The following is a 17559-nucleotide window of genomic DNA, read 5'->3' on the forward strand; positions in this document are numbered from 1 at the left end:
AACAGCTGATATTGTAGTTTAGGGTCAAAAAGGAATAAAAATATTCAGCACTTGTCTTTTATTAACATACTCTTTAGCAGTCGCTTTACATCTGAAGGCTAGTAGGCTACATGCTAACTAACCAGCCGATCATTTATCCTGTTATTCACGTCATAGATTTACAGCAGATACCTTCACATTTCTGTCTGTGTGTGTCTCATTACATTGCATTGAAGACACGGAGGATGTTTAGAGAACAGATTTATTTATTCTAAAAAGCACAAAAGCATCGGTAATCACGTTCATTCACATCCTGGTGGTATGCTCTCCGGTCATGTTGCTGCAAAAGCCGCTTTCTTCTGTGTCTCTATGAGCATTCAATAGGGGTAAAAATAAAAGCAAGAATGATCGATCTATTGTTGTCTCGATGAAAATCAGAAAAATATCATAGGATTAGGCTGGCTGCTTTGCCTACCGGACTTAGCTCCTAGCATTACAAACATGGCTGTGAGCAATTTCCCTTCATGCATCACGTATACCCAAGTGCATTTCGAACAGCCAATCATTGGTCTTGTTGTTACACTTCAGTTACAGGGACACGGTGATTGGTTGAGGTGCACCTTGGGATATTGCTCACACGAGCTAAGTAGTATGGCGAAGCAGCCAGCCTAAATTTAAGATGATATTAATTAAATGAGATATATTTTAAATTTTCAATGTTAGGACACAGGCTCCGTAGGTAGTAATTTGGCCGGTAAAAAATATCTTTGACCGGTACTTCTCATTTTTTTAATAAGAAATTTCGGCCAGAAGACATGAGTGTTCCTAGTCCCAGTTTACCTGCTAAAATCTAAAGTGCAGCGATGGAGAGATTCACAACCCAGGGTGTGTCAGATGACAGAAAAAAAATGACCTCCAGCAAAGAGTAAGGATAACAAGGCTCTTCAGTTAAGTTCAGAGAGCTGGGATAAAAAGAAATCATGAGAGTTCAAGAATAATAATCTTGAATAATAATAAGGCCAAAAATATAAGGGATCGTTTTAAACGAGAGTGGGACGGGAGTCGGAGCCAGAGCGGGATTGGACAGGATTATTTTTTAAACTTTAGTCTGGAAGCGGGACGCCACAAGAGTGAACATCCAGGCCTGGGTCATCCGCTACGCCTGATACACAACAACTTTAATTTAAAAAAAAGAAAAGAAATGCAATTTGATTGAATTTAATTTTCTTTATTTATGTCCTCCATCATGAGAAAAATGCAACAAAAACATGTTAAAAACACAAAAACAGCATTTTCAATGGAGTGAGTCTTTTAATGTAAACAAAGAACCACCGTGTGGCAAAAGTGCATCAATACTAAAAATATTAATGAAGAAAGAATTTTTATACAAAATAAAAGGAACAAGTTATGATGAAACGTGAGAAAAACTGTTTGCACCACTTTGAGGCGGGCGTTTTTTCAATTGTATAGTACATTAGTGCCACAAAGAGTGTTTGACGTCAAGACTTTTGCTTGTTTGAGGACTGATGGCAAAGAGAATGCTGCTAACAATGTTACAGGGTGGGTTATTTATAATGAGACAACCGAGGAAGGGGGCAGATGACACTGGACTGTATTTCATGACCTTGCCAGCTCATTGGTTTGTCCAGTAGTTCACTTCCATAAAGAGAAGGTGGAGGATTTGGAGGACTATGTCTGATTGCAATATATACCTTCTTAACACTTCTTTAGCTCAGGACTCGGCTAAAGTCTGACTGACGACTCTTCCCGCTGAGGTAAGAGCTCTTTTTCTGTCACTCTGGTGTTGCAGGGCTCTGCTTGGTGGTGGCTTTGTCTGAGGGTTGCTTGTTTAACTCCAGACAAAAGTGGATTTGTTTCTTCAGACAGCTGCTTGAACATGTTTGTTCAAGAAGAGATGGTTCTCTGGACAGCTGCAGATGGTTTTTCTACATATTTGTCGTGGTTTTTTGAAGATGGAGACAATGAGCAACTGCTCTTGCTGCACACTAGGTTGATGTATCACATTGTCAATTAACTTTGTAAGGTTTCTAAACACTGCTAACACAACAGTCATCACTGTTGAATTTGACTTCAGTTGCTGGTCTATAACCCTTGTGCTATTCTAGGCACTTTAACATTGGGAGTTGGGTCATCTAGACCCACTAGACACATGCACTGAACCTTTTTTCTTCAATGATTTGTGATCTTCACTGGTGTCCATGGATTACATGAAATCTTTCCACCTTTATCCACCTTTGTCATGGTAGGGACAACATGTCAATGTAAGGGTGGGGTCATCTAAGATAGCACAAGGGTTAAAGGGACAAAAAAAATTGGAGTTCACTTCTTTGAGCCTGAGATGAAAGAGCAGAAATATGCTGTTATCAATGGAAGGGGGGGGGGGGGGGTCATCTAAAATAGCACAAGGGTTAATGGCCTGTAGATTTTTTTTTATTTGTGAATGAAGGCAGATGTTGTTGAAGGTACGTTTTAAAGTCTTTGGTTCCTACTTCCACTGTAATGTCTTTTATTTTAATCTACAAAGGAATTTCTACTCCAAATGCGGAGTTTTCTAAAAACATCTCCACAGTGTGATGCTGGAGCAGGTGGGTGATGGACTGTCTGATGACAGGGAGAAGTGCAGGCAACACCACAACAGGACATAAATCTGAAAAGCAATGTAACCGGGGTTTATCCATCTGTCAGCACCAGGGAAGAGGGAGTACTGGCCTCACCTCAGGTCCTTAATCCCTCAAACCAATATCTCCTCAGCTGTTTAATGATTAGGATCCGTGGTCGGTCCATTTTACTGTCCAATTCTGTGATGAAAACATCCTTCTGCTTTGCTTTGTGAACCTATAGATTATTTGTGACAAAATAGCACATTCAGATTTTGGATGTACCCACACATTTCAGAAAGCAATAACGCTCTGCTTTTCTTTTCGAACAACAAAACATGTGAATGTAAGGTTTGACCACAAAGTTTCGTGGTCTAGAGTGTTTCTGGTCTTGTGTTTGTTTCTTTGTTTAAAGCAGATGGAACAGCAGGACTTTCAGAGATCAGCCTGGTGCCAGGTTATTTCTGTGACATGCTCTCGTGTCTTGGCTGTCTGAGGGATTTCCTGCAATATTCAGTTACAGCGGCTGTTATCTTTTCCTCAGAGACAATCCTGAAGCTAACAAACACCTGCTCGGAAAAAAGTTTGAGCCTAATTTTAACTCAGCAGCTATTATGTAACCGCTAGAGACACATGCTGTTGTGTTTTCTGAAGTCCAAGATTTGATTTCGGATAAACCGTCCTGTCTGTCTAACTCTTATTCCTTTGAATCAGAGCTACGTAACTTTGGGGCTTGTTTCTGGGGATATCTGCCTTACCGACAAGCCACTTCCTGGGAAATGTAGTCCAAGTCCTTCTAAACACAGCAGTCAGCTCCGGCAGTAACTTTGCTGGGCTGAAAGGACAACTGAGGATATGCTGAAGGGTTAGGGTTGACTCAGCTCAGTGTTTCCATTCTCTACAGTTTTTACATTTTGTTTTTTGCATACAAACCGATTGTATTAAGCAGGTAAATATCGATTAAATATAATTTACATCTGAAGACAAAAGTAAAAAAAGAAAACATTTGTAATAATGTGTAAACATATTCCAGAAGCTACTGGATTAGCTGGCCAAAAATAAGAGATTTTTAATGTCTTATTCTCCGGAGAGCAGATAGTTTGTGTTACTGGCCTCTTACTGTATGTGTATATCTTACTATATTGAGTGCATCAAAGTGCACCTACTCAGGCTCACTCCAGAAAATGGAATGGCTTTAAATAAATTATATCTGTCACCACTGCAACAGAAAAAAGACATTTGACTTTTCAATTTATAGATCCTCCAAGTTTTTGTAAATATAAGCCCGGTTGCTTTGAGAGGGTTGCGTCAGGAAGGGCATCCGGCGTAAAACATTGCCAAGTTTACCATGCGACTCGTTCGCTGTGGCGACCCCTGATGGGAAAAGCCAAAAGAGAAACAACAACAAGTTTTTGTAAATCATGTTTTATACATTTTCTTGCCAGAATTCTTAAGGTGGTAAGTTACCGAAAGGCATTTGTGGTCTTCAAGAATGATGGTATTAGCATTGTATTAGTATAAAAATTGTTGCATAAATATCGATATTAATACACCCAGTGAGGACCACAGCATTGAGTAACCAGAAGACCTGTCTGTCCCCACTCCCTCTGGGCTGTGGCCCAAGGTGCACTCTGCTGTGCTTGTAATCGGCAGGTTGTAGTTTCAAGTCTTGGTGTAGTCCCAGTCCACTTGAGTCTGGACCGACTGTAATCATGCATGTAAAAGATATAATAATAAGAAGAAGAAGAAGAAGAATCGTAACCTCCGCTGGAATTCCATCCATCCATCTTCAGAACCAACCAACCCAGTCATGGTTGGGTGAAGGCAGGTACACCCCGGACAGGTTGCCAGTCCATTGCATGGCCACACACTCACACATGAACACTAGGGACAATTTAGAAAGACCAATTTCCCAATGAAGCGTGTTTTTAGAGGAAACAGGGCTGCTTGGAGAAAACCCACAGATGGGGAAATTGCAAGTTCCAACGTGCAGCCCCCCCACCCAACTCTGCTGGTAATCCATGCTGAAAGAATGTTTTACAGTTGAGAATTCTATTGGCATTAGATGCCGAACTAGAAGACCCAATGCGCAAAGGAAAGAAGAAGTCATCTGTCAACATATAGACGCAATATGAAGTCCTGCAGCGTGATTTGGGCATCGGGCACGGCGTAGTGAGGTTGAGGCGGTGCGTCAACCAATCAGGGACTCAGTTTTCAGTGTCTTGATCAAAGGGTTTAATCCAATTTGGCCGCTCAATGCAAGGATTTTCATCCTAATCTTCCATTCATTTTCTTAACCCACCTGGGCTTCGGGGCTGCCAGAGGCTGTCCCGGTTACTGTTAGGTGAAGGTGGAATATACCCTGGACACGTAGCCTGTCAGCAGGTGACAGGCTGGCGACCTGTCCCACCTTTGCTCAAAAGTAACAGTGACAACTCAGCGTATAGCGAGCAAAGGAAGAGGATCGAGCAAGCGTCACTGCTCAGGGTCCAACAGTCAGGCCCTGAGCAGCTATGCTGGCCTGAGAGAGCTCCATGTGTAACTTATTTTCATCAAGAGAATAATACAAGATCCTCCAGTAATATTTTGATTTGACCTCAGCGGGTTAATGCTCAAACGGGGCCACAGAGAGACAGAAGTAACATTTAAATTGGCCGTAACCCGGACAGGACGACGTACCTGCCGCGCCTCTGTAGAACTCCCCAAAACATACAAACCCAACCTACTTGCTCATCATCATTCATGCTTTCCATTATGTGGCAACGGATGAAGTCCAGAAAACCGTTGGCGGTCGCTCCGTGGCGCCAGGGTGTCAAGCTGTCGAGCAGTAAATTTAAGTGGCGTCAAAAGAGAGTCGGTAGACACAAATTTGACACGCGAATCAAGCCCAGTGTGAATGCAGTATTAGTGATGTAACAGGTACATTACAGGTGCATTACAGCACCAGTTTTTACTGCTAATCAAAAGAAGAACTACTTTTGTTTTTTGCTGTGTCTTTTGGACAGATCTCATCAGCATCCTGCAGCAAACATGGCCACTGAGTGAGTAAAACTACTAATCTCAAGTAGATGGTAAAGTTCTGGTTATGGAAGAAAACCTATTTGGTGTTCTTTTCTAAAAACAAAACTTTTCTTTAACAGGCCGTTTACCCACCATCTTTCTGTTCAAACAACCTTTTTAAAATGGACATTTTGTTACTTGGCATGTTATCCCATGCATTAAATGAACGTGTGTCTTGAAAAAGCTTTTGACTTGTTATTGTTGCAGATCTATTTTAAATTCAAATTCAAAAGAATCTCTATTATGAGCAAATATTCTATTGTTTAATCCACATAGTCTGACACTGTTTTGTCTTGGTTTTGTGTTTCTGTTTGCAGGAAAAGGCTCTCAGCAAGGAGAAAGCACACCCTGAAGGTGAGAGTTTTCATTCTCACTTAATCCCTTTTAAATGAAATCTATGCTCATTTTTTGCATTGCATTGTTTCCCTGTGGTAGATAAATCCTAGTAAACTTGAAGAATTGATAAGAAATTTTTAAAAACTGTCATCAATGTGAGTCACTGAGCTATTTGATCTAGCCTTGTGAGTGTGGTGTACCCCTGTGAAGTTTTGATTTGAAATGGTTTATTTCAAGCAATCAAATAGAAATGATACACAAAAGCAATACAATCATCAGTTATACATTCATAAAGTAACTAATCAAACTTAGGATAATTAGAAATATTAATAAATATTGCTTGAAAGGGAGTGGAAGGAAGCAAATTTATATAATCCCACCCCTGTTCTACTGTAACCATAAGTGTGAGTGTGTGGCTTTATCAATATCCGGTTCCTAGCTTTTATCAGACAGAATTAAGAATCGTAAAGTATCAATAAAGCACATGACAAAGATGAATTATTTAATTATTATGTAAAAATAACTATTTCAGAAATCAAAATTGCAAATGCAGATCAGTTATCTAGAATATATGCAGATTATGTTACTTATAAAAGTCATTCATATGATTAAAACAATACTATATCAGTAAAATACACAACACTGTTTCAGAGATTTTCATAGCAAAATTTCATAAAGTATCAAAACATAAAAACATGTGCAAAATTATGTCACATTAGGAAAGATTTTTCAATCAATTTATCAATTTTTTTTGGAGCAAGTGAAGTAATATCATTAAAAGTCAATCAATTTAACCATTTTCAATAATTGATTAATCATTTGTTTTACTATTTTTTTAATGTTTTTTTTTAATTTTCTATAATAAAGTAAAGCTGTAAAGGGAAATAAAAAAGGGTCCATAATCTGTCGATTGTCCAAGGTTGGCATTTCTTCTTCTGCTGATTGTCAGCCGTTCTTCTGGGTACAAACAGAGTTTATAGTTCTTTTGATGTTACGTCTGCAGACATTAGATTCAGGTCCATATCCTTCTTCAGCTGATATCAGCGACGGTGAAAGTTGAGGTCAAGTTGTCTGCAGGTCAAAACTTTCTGCTGAGAATCAGGTGACGTTAGACATTCGGAGAAAGCGATGAATCAAGGTGTCATATTTCTTGAAATTATTTGACTCTTTGATTTACTACTGCATGTTGGTTCAGACGTCCGTGATCAAACACTTCTCAAAGTCCTTCATGGTGTTCACAACCAGAACCTTGGACCGGTCCGTTGGACAGAGTGGTTTGACGTAAATCCTGCAGCCTTTAACCCAAGTGTTCTCAATCTGCTTCTGCTTCCTGAGAAGCCTGGCGTGTTTAGTGATTTCAGCATTCCTTCTGGTCAGATGGTCGTTCAGATAAACAGCAGAACCTTTCAGATTCTTCTTTTGATTAATCAGAGCTAGCTTGTGTTTTTGATTCACAAACCTGATGAGGATCGCTGGTTTATCCGTCTCCTTTCTCCTGGGGAGCGGGTGGCAGGTCTCCATTGTATTTAGATCCAGGGAAATCCCTTTAGACGTGAGAAATGATTCCATTTGGTGTACCAGAGACTCTCCACCGTTCTCCGTTTCAGAACTGCTAGCGATGCTAGCGCTATTAGCATTGGCAGTGCTAGCTCCAGCTGCACTTGCCCGAGGTTTGATCGGTACTCCAGTGAGAATGACATTATTCATCCTTACTTGTTGTTCCACATCGTCCAGTCTTTTCTCCAGAATGTCGACCCGGTTTTTTCGTTGCTCGTTTTGAGCCCGAAATCTTCGGAACTCTTCCATCAGTTCAATCAGTGGAGCTAGCTTAGCATTCACTTGTTCCATAAAGGGATACAGCGTAGCTTTGATTTCATCAAGAATCTTTTTAAGGTCTTCTTATTCCTGGGTTTTCTTGGGGGCCATGGTCAGCTCTCTTTTTTGGAGAAAATCAACTTTTTAAGTCATTTGAAGATAGTTGTAGAGCCGCCGTGGGCTCCCACGCCTCCGTTGTAACCCGGAACCGGAAATCAGAAGTTCAATCGTCAAGTTGTGTCACACCTGGAAATAAACATTTTGGTGACGGACAATAATACCTGACAAACAGCTCTGTCTGTTTTAACATTCACAATCCTGGTTCTAAAAGAAACCATTCTTATTTCTGTGCCACAATAGTCTGCCTAACATCCAACAGCATTTGCCTCTAATGACAATGTTTAGAGAGAAGTCCATAATACATTTGGTAAGTACACTATCCTCACTGTGAACTTTAATCTACTTTATTTGTTTTCCTGGAAGCTTCAGAGTGTATAACTCAGCTACATTAGCATCTCAGATTAAAAAAAGGAATAGTGCGCATCTGATACATTTTGTGAATTAAAATTAAACTTTTGAGTATGTTTGTGTATGTGTGGAATATAAATAAATAGGGAGATAAAGCGGGGCTAAGATGTACTTGTCCTTGTACTTGATTTTACAAGTTGTCCTACTTAAAAAACTAATTTAATGTAATGTTCATCATATAATTGCTTCAACTGTCACAGACAAGGTAGAAAGGAATCCAAGACATCACTCTGTATGGTTTAAAAAATGTATTTGTATCATAAACTATGATTATTAATAAAATGGCCTGAAAATAAGTTGCTAAAACAAAAAAGAATGCTACTCTTACAAAGACCTGTGACTTCTTCTTTAAGAACCTCCTCTATCCTTCTATTCTCTAGTGGTTCCTAAATCGTGTAGCTTCAGTTTAAGAACATTTGAGGATTTGTACCAGGATCCAGAAAGAACGTGAGGGTCAACCTGCTGGACTTACAGCAGCAACATAAAGTGTAATAAAAGGGTTGATTTGGAGACAGTGCTTTCCTGTCAGTCTGCTGCCCTTTAGTAAATCTGTCCTTGTTTTCTCAGCAGGTTTGAATCTTTCCAGCTGGTTCAGACCACAGGTGACGGCCTGAAACCCCTCTTCTCATGGGGGCTTTTTTCAGCAGGAAAACAGAAACGACTCATTTGGGATTGCAAATCAAACATTTCATAGATGGCGTAAAAAAACGGCAAAAGCAGAGAGAAAAGATTGATTAGAAATGAATACAGGAGTAGTTGTTTAAATCTGATGTTGTTATGTTGTGACTTCCTCTCCGTTTTCCTTTAGCCTCATGTCATTTTTTAAAACAACACCTACAGTTTTTCTTTGTAAAATAATGGAATCATTTGGTTGGTAGATTTTTTATCAACCAGTCAACTTGTTGGTGAGTCAAAAATAAAATTTTGGTTTCTGTGGGGTTGTAACTTCAAACTTGGAGCATCAAACCACAAACAGCAAAATCAGTTTCAAGGCTGTTGCTGCCAGAAATGCTCTGCAGAGTTGTTCTAGTATTTCTCTTTATGGGAGGCTCAAGCTAGCGGTAGCTCACAAAACATCTGCTGCATTGTTCTGCAAACATTTTTACAGTTTGTATTTAGTTGATCTTTGTGTTCGAGACAATTTCCAAAGGAGACGTTAAAATAAAATAGTCTTGGTTAAATATATTTTATCATTTGTCATTTTTGTTAAAGAAAGAAAAAGCATGGAGAAAAAAATCGATTAAAATCGAATTTGGAATGAAAAAATTTGAGATTGTATTTTTTTGGCGACATTGCCCAGCTGTAATTGCCTATTAAATTTTCAAATCATTTTAAAATTGAACTTTTAGTTTATCAAGCCTGGTTAGACCCCAATGTACGTCTCTGACTGTGTAATTCCATACTTTTTGTCCCCATCCTTGAGGGTTTCAAACCGACATCTCTAAAAATTCTAAAAAGCCACTTTAAGCCTGCAGCGATCTCTCCTTTCAAGCAGTCACTCATCTTCTTTGGAAGTTCCTCCCATTGTTGCTGTGTCAGATGGACTCCGTTGAGTGTTTTAAAAAGACTTTTTTTTTTTAATAAGGAGAGCTCTTTGGTTCAATTTTGTTTTATTGTTGTATTATGCTTTAACTTTTAGTTAGACTTTTATTGGATTCTATTATCTCTGTGCTTTAGTTTGATTTTATGCCATCTTTTTGTAAAGCACTTTGGGATTTCTTTCTATGAAAAGTGTTGTAGTTGTTCTATTTTATTCTATTCAATTAATTCTATTCTATTCGATTCTATTCTATTCCATTCTAATCTTTGCCTGTATTATTGTCACCTGTTTGAACTGGTTATCTGTATAAAGACACCTGTCCACACCCTTAAACAGTCAGACTGCAACCTCTCCACTGTGGCCATGGCCAACGAGCTGTCAAAGGACACCAGGGAGAAAACTGTAGACCTGAACCAGACTGGGATAAACTTATCTATCATAAACAAGAAGTTTGGATTTCCTTCCTCCGGGAGCTCCATGAAAGATCTCACCTGGTGGAGTACAAATGATCTGGAGAACAGTAAAGAAACAGTTAGGAAGAATGTATATTTGACTCTAAAAATGGCAGACAACAGGGCACATGACCTGAGTGGAGGAGTCTATAGTAACACATGACGTCTTTCAAATCCAGCAGAGCTCCAATGGTCCCCCTGCTTTAGCCAGCACATTTCTAGACCCGTCTAAGTCAAGTGGTGATGTGATAAAAGTGGAACTCATTGGTATGAACACCACTTGCTGTGTTTTGAGAGGAAGAATGCTGAGTTTCATCCAAACAACACCAAACCCACTCTGAAGCACTGAGGTGGAGACGACATGCATTGGGGCTGTGTTTGTAGGATGAATGGATCCATGCTGTTGGTTTTCACCTTTCGGCTTTTTCCATTAGGGGTAGCCACAACGAATCAGCTTTCACTGATTCGCACAAGTGGTTGGGCAGACAGTTTCCATGCCGGATACTCTTCCTGACACAATCCTGCATTTTCAAGGGACAGGGAGACCTCGATAGGCAGCAGTACAAAAGCTCTTGCCAAAGGACTCACACAGGATTTTTTTTGGCTCATTACAAAAAAGATTCCTGGGAATCTATCCCAGGTTTCCTGTGTGATAGTCCTTCACCCAGATAGACATTTTGGTGAAAAACCTCCTTCCATCATTCCATGGATCTTCCAGCAGGACAGTGATCCAAAACAAATCACCCTAGCAACAAAAGAGTTGTTACTTAAAAATTATGTCAAGGTTCTGGAGTGTTCTATCCAGTCTTTGGACCTTATTCCAGTGGAGAAGCCTAAAACATCATAGGAGATCAGCATGGAAGAATGGACTAAATAGCAGCTACAGTGCAAACCTTCTTAAGACCTAAGATGATTGGAGTGGGACTTTGAAAACAGGGGTCACCACCCTGTGCCCGCGGGCGCACATGCGTCCGCGGGCACCCCTTGTGGCGCCCGCAGGGAATACACCAATTTTTTTTCTTTTTTTTTATTGAAGCAAATAATCAACAAACAATCACGGCATGTCTGTCAATGACAACAATATCAATTCTGAGATAAATGTAGACAAAAAAAATATGAAAACAAATATAAATTAAAAAAATAATCCATAAAAATAAGGGTCTACAACAAAAGTTTAAATGGATCAAATAAATTACACCATGTCTGGGCATTCTTATGATTCATGTAATGTAAAGATTTAGAGGATAGGTTGAGACGGTTGAGTAATCCATTAATGTGAGGTTTCACATTTAAACATTTACAAGAATTAATAAAATGCTTTGAAATTACAATCAGTGCATTAATCAGAAAGTCCAGATGTGAATTAATTGTAATCGAATTTTAATTGTATTCCAATTTAAAGGGTTAATGATGATTTTTTTGGATTCGAGCCAATTATGAAAAGAAGACCAAAACTCTTTCACATGAAATCATTCAAAGAAAAAAGATTTTCCACAGTTTGCACATCATTTCCACAATAGACACAAAGATCAATCTCCCAGTTAAAGCGAGAATGTAAAAAATGATTGGAAGGGTAAATATCATTTAACGGGAATGCTCCAAAAATAGCACTGCTCTTATAGCAAATCAATACATTGTGGCGATCTGGGGGTTAGCCCCGCCTTCAGCTTTTAAGACCCATGGGAAGTGGGGAATCTTGGGTGTGTTGAATCGCTCAACATAAGTGACGGAGCCGTGAGCAGAAGTGAGGTTAATGCTGTTTTGCTGGTGGTGGGTGTGTTAAAAATAAACAGACAGATATGATTGTTCGCTAATGTGAATGTTGTTCTCAACAAACCGGGGTTGTACTTTGCATGGGGCACGGGTAGCAGATTTGGAAATTGGACTTTGACCCCCCCTGTAATACGAGTCTAGAAAATTCATGCATGCTTTTGTGTGTAAAATGAGTAAATAAAAGTAGGGCACAGAAAAGGACATCCTCAAATTGTGTTTGTGTGTGTGTGTGGGGGGGGGGGTAGGAGGATTTTAGTGGCGCCCTTCATACCACTTAACACTTTACCCAGATTTAGCACCAGTTCATAGCTTACAAATGCAATAATGTGAAGCACCTCACTTTTATAATTTCAGAGGACTAGCAAACCAAAGTCTCTGGACTTGGGCCCTTCTTGAATTAAACAGGGGCGCTGCCATATTAGATAACTAGTGCTGCCATCTATGGGATAAAGCAAAACCCATGCAAGAGAGGCCCAAGTCCAGGAATTTTGCACTTAATGCATTTTAAATGTCAAGCATAGTCAATACATTATAAACGGACTTGGGACTTTTTGCACATAATCAGATAGGTTTTCCCTAGAAGACCATAGAACATATAATATTTCTATTTTGAAAAGTTGTGAACTTGGGCCCCTTTTGAATTAACCGATTCAATTCTACTATGTGATTTCCTGAAATCTTCTATTTTACATGCTGTCTCTGACAGTTGAAGTGTTTCCATGATGAACATAGAGACCAAACTCATCTTTTCAGTGGGACAACTTGCACATTTGGTGACTCACCAACACTTTACTGCCTCATAATATAAATAGTCATAGAGAAGTATAAATATGTCTGGCTATTGTATCTACATGTTTATATTCCTTTACTTTTCATAGCACTTTCAAATAAAAGAATAACTGCTTAGCTAAATGAGATTCACACGCAACAGCTGCTTAACTTACTTCCCATATTACATATAAAGCTCCATAGGAATCTATTACACTTTCACAATTCTGTTCACTTCATTGATTAAGAGTTTTGTTGGTGTCTTTCCATGGAGAGCTTTGGTTGTATTTATCTATAATGCAGACAAGAGTGGGACAATATCTCTTTTAACTTTGTAATAAATGTCAATCCTCAGAGTTGTATGCTGATGGTAGCAAACACCTTGTTGGACACAGAAGCTACAGCGAAGGCTCAGGAGCGGGAGAAGTTCCTGGCAGAGGCGTGTCCTCCTCTGGACCTGCCGTACTCCAGGGATGAGCTCTTGGTAAGAAGATTGTGCCCAGCATCATTCAGAGTAAATATACGTTTAAAAAAAACTGTCTTCAAGTAAAGAAAATGTAATTTAGTCCTTGTTTTTAGTTCTCATTGTTTAAAAAAAAACAAACTTTGGTTAATATTTTTTATCTTTAGGAACTTTGCAAGAAACTCCATGAGCAGATTGGCATCAGTGAGGAGGAGCGATACAGTGCAGAATTTAAGCTGAACATGGTGCTTAATGAGGTGAGAGCCTTGAGACCTGCTGTCTTATCAACTAAATTTACACCCACAGTTTTGAGCTCACAACTATCAACTATCATTTACCATCTTGATGACCAAGTTTTTTGTAATGGTAATCTTTCAAAGAATAGAGTTTTGCCTCTACCTAAAGCACTTCCAGTATGTTAGTAAAAACCCTGCATGCTGTTTACTAACTTGTTGGGAAACAATAAAATCAGGTTAAAGTGCAGAAGGATGACTTTTCATAGGGGGCAGCATGGTGGTGTGGGTGTTAGCATTCTTAATTCATAGTGAGGAGACTTAGTTGAGTGTTTTCTGTGAGGAGTTGGCATGTTGTCCTCATGCCTCAGTGGCTTTTCTACAGGCATTCTACTGGCATACCTGATCCCTGAGGCTCCGGCTTTTGCTAATTGTGGGTACCACCCATTTTATGACATCATCCTCAGTGGCGTGTCTGTGTTTCACCGACAAAAACAAACAGCATCCAAACTTTTGCAAAGATGGATGTGCAGATTGTGCACATTAAAGGAAAAGAGTTTATCCGTTCACCGCTAGCTCCATGGCCAAAGTGTGTGTTTGTGTGTGTGTCTGTTAGGCTGGGGGCGGAGCTGGCAGTGGAGACTCTTCCTGTAAGGGGGCGGTTCTTACTGGTCTGTCAGCTTGTGAGAGTCCTCTTGTTTTCATGGGTTGGAAGGGGCTGGTGCTCAGAGAGGAATTCTCAGAAATGCAAGAACAGATCAAAACACCGCTTTGGAGTCTCTTTTCGTGGGGAATTAACATTATTATGCACTTAAAAGCTCAAAAAATGGATTTTGTATGATATTGGCTTTTTAATTAATTGTCCGTTATGAGAGTACGGCCCTGTGATGGACTGGCTAACTGCAGGGTTTTTATGGGAGGATAAAATTGCTGCCTGGAGTTTCTGTGGTGAAAATGCATGAAAATGCAGTTTGCAACCATCTAAGAAGTTCCTTTTAGAAATGAGTATTGCAGCAAGATAATGTATGTAAACCACATAGTTCTGCATAATCCCATTATGATTTGAACTGTGTCTAATATGTATTAAATTAGGAAGTATTGCTTTTCTAAAAAAAAGTTTGTTTTGTCTGGAACCCTTGAAAAGGTCAGGGACCTTAACATCAAGATTGTGGATCTTCGGGGAAAGTTTAAGAGACCCCGGCTCAAGAAGGTGCGAATGTCTGCCGACGCCATGCTAAAAGCCCTGCTGGGCTCCAAACACACCGTCAACATGGACCTGAGGGCCAATCTGAAGCAGGTCAAGAAGGAGGTCAAGGAAGAGGTGAGCTGTCTAGTCAACCTGGATTTCTGCCTAAGATCCAGAAAGTTCTTTAAAGTAATGTTTGGCTGACTCTGGTCAACAAGGCAGTTAGACCTGATACATTTAGCAGAGTCTTATATAAGAGAGCAACAGAAAACAAAGAGAATTCATTAAGAAAAAATCCATCTGGTTTTCCAAATAACTGCATCTAAATTCTACAAATGACTGTATTGTTTTACATAGTATTTAGCCTTTCTGTAACATTTCTTAGTACTTTTTTGTCTTGTTTTCACACTCCCCAATCTTTTGTTTTCAGGACAAACAGCTGCGGGATGTTGGCGACTGGCGTAAGAACATTGAAGACAAGTCAGACAGGAAGAAGATGTTTGACAGTTAAAGTGAACCTCCTTAAAACAGACCCTCGGGCCTGCGTCAGGTGTTGTGTCTGAGCAACTCAAGCATTTTACTCCAAAATGTGACATGAAAGAACAAACAATTGAAGGTTTTGTGGAAACCCCTAAAATAGTATTAATTCCAGGCTGTAGTGAAGTGATCATTTGCAGAGTTAAAAAGAGAGCGTTACAAAACATTGTAAGTCAAATGGTAAAATGGGCTGTTTTCTTCTTACGTTAGTTTGTACTTTGATATTGATGAAAGTACTTGCACATTTCAGGAGAAAATGCACTTAGACTGACGGAAGATGGCTTTTGTATGTTTTCCATTTCACATTTTGAATCTTATTCTTCTGGTTGATGTAAGCTGCCTTCTGCTTTTGCATGCCTGAAAACCATTTTTGATGTATTTGTACATAAGTACAAAATGATCACTAGCTTTGCTTTTGTTTCTGGGCAAACAATCTACCATAGTCTGAAAACACAGTAGCAAATGCAACTTCCCTGCTGCTCTTCTTACCTGAGGAGGTGTCTCCAAATGTTCTTGACCTGCTTTGTACCTTCTTCCATACATCACTTAGCGGGTAAATGTATTGTTGATACAGTAGTAGTGCTGCACTAGAACTTTCATTTGTTTGGTATGTAAGTACAGTAGCTGGTGTGCTGTGACGGAACATTGTGACATGTTCATCCGAACGGCACAGTCCCTCTGTAATTATGATGGAATGCATTAACATCTATAAAGACAACTTCCTCAGCTTCATATATTGTGGTGTTTTTCCTGAGCATACATGTTCTCTTAGACTGACACATGGCTGGGGTTTACACACGTTTTCAAACTCATTACTTTCAGGAATGAGTCATTTTGCTTTGATTCGTGATGATGTACTGAGTGAATTCAAACAGATCCATGAACTGAAATATAAAAACTGAAAATGTTAAGTAATAGAAATCTGACTCATGAGCCTAGAATTGTACTTCTATCAACCTCTCTCTGCTCTGCTCCACTTTAGAGGTTGCTTTTCTAACTTGGTTGCATTTTTACAACCTTTATTTCCACCCAAAAAAGGAACGATGTCAAGACTGATCCAACATTTGAGAACTCCTGTTCACCTGCACACCTCCATACTGACAATCTAACCTTTTGTAAATGAAGAGATGCCACATGGATGAGAGAGCAGCTGCGTCTCCCCCATCATAAACCTTTCATTCTTCCATGTGTCCCACCATCGAAATGGTTTTATTGGGTTTAATAAACAGCATCGTAGACTTTTCTTTTAGTCTTTTTGGGTAAAGCAGGAGCCTCATGTTCACTTCCTCATAATTTTCACAAATTCATAAACTCACTTCATGCGGCTGGGACATGGTTCTGATCTTAAGTCATTTGCTGTGAACCCTTTTGGAATCTTGTGATCCTGCAGTTTGAGCATCAAAGACGTGTTGACTCCTATGTTAGTCTACCGAGGAATCATCAATAGACATTTAAATTGAAAGTTTAAAATGTACAATTTTATTTACGATTAAAAAAACTTGTAAGATACATATAAAAAATATCCATAAATTGTCATTGATTTTCTCAGATTTTACAATAATTCAATAGTTTTGTAAGGGGTACAACTATAAATGCATATGTTTTTTGCAAAAAATAGAAACCTCTTGAAGTTGTTTTTCATTTTGCTCTGTTTCATGGAGTGTTTTTGTATGCAAACTTCGCTCTTAGTTTCTCTCAGACAAGGCAAGTTTTTTATCAAACTGGCAGGAAATGATTATATTTGTGTCATGATTGTTTTCTTTAAAAAAATCTTTTTTGCTTTCTCATAACTAAATTGTGAGCATGGGATTTGTGTCAAAAGGTACGCTCATCTAATAAAAGAAAGCTAAAGACAAACTAAAGACCTTGAATGCAGCTGGCATGAGGTTGGCTGCCCTCTCTCTTTTCTCTATTAAACTGTCTTTAAAAAGCCTGTGTGGTCTTCAGCATGAAAAACTACTATCTAAAGACATTCAAAGTCTTTGCCACAGCTTGGCAGCGTCTTTATTGACTGTAAAGCAAATATCTCTAACATTACACCGTTTGTTTTTCTAGCATTCACTGTAATTATCAGGTAAACTGCACCTTCATTCAGATTCTTTTGCACTTATACTTCATGCAGCTTTTGACGTGGAATTCAGGTCAGAAAGACTTAGAGGTTAAATGTTTTCTGTGGGACATAAGTCACTCCGCTCCAGCATCTACTGCCTTAACTATTTCTTCGGCATTTGGTATGCCGTTCCTCAGAGTAGACAGGGTTATATTTGACCT

General features: G+C 39.2%; 1 protein-coding gene across 1 annotated transcript; it reads left to right on the forward strand.

Moving 5' to 3' along the window:
• Positions 1-1581: 1581 nt before the first annotated feature.
• LOC101155682 (troponin I, fast skeletal muscle) lies at positions 1582-16020 on the forward strand. The gene is made up of 7 exons (XM_004069367.3): positions 1582-1754; positions 5603-5638; positions 5975-6011; positions 13225-13353; positions 13500-13589; positions 14710-14886; positions 15182-16020. Exons 2-7 carry the CDS (start codon positions 5628-5630, stop codon positions 15260-15262), a joined length of 525 nt encoding a protein of 174 aa, XP_004069415.1. The 5' UTR covers positions 1582-1754; positions 5603-5627; the 3' UTR covers positions 15263-16020.
• Positions 16021-17559: the final 1539 nt, after the last annotated feature.

Source organism: Oryzias latipes, chromosome 6 (genome assembly GCF_002234675.1).
Source record: "Oryzias latipes chromosome 6, ASM223467v1".
In the NCBI taxonomy this organism is placed as follows: Eukaryota; Metazoa; Chordata; class Actinopteri; order Beloniformes; family Adrianichthyidae; genus Oryzias; species Oryzias latipes.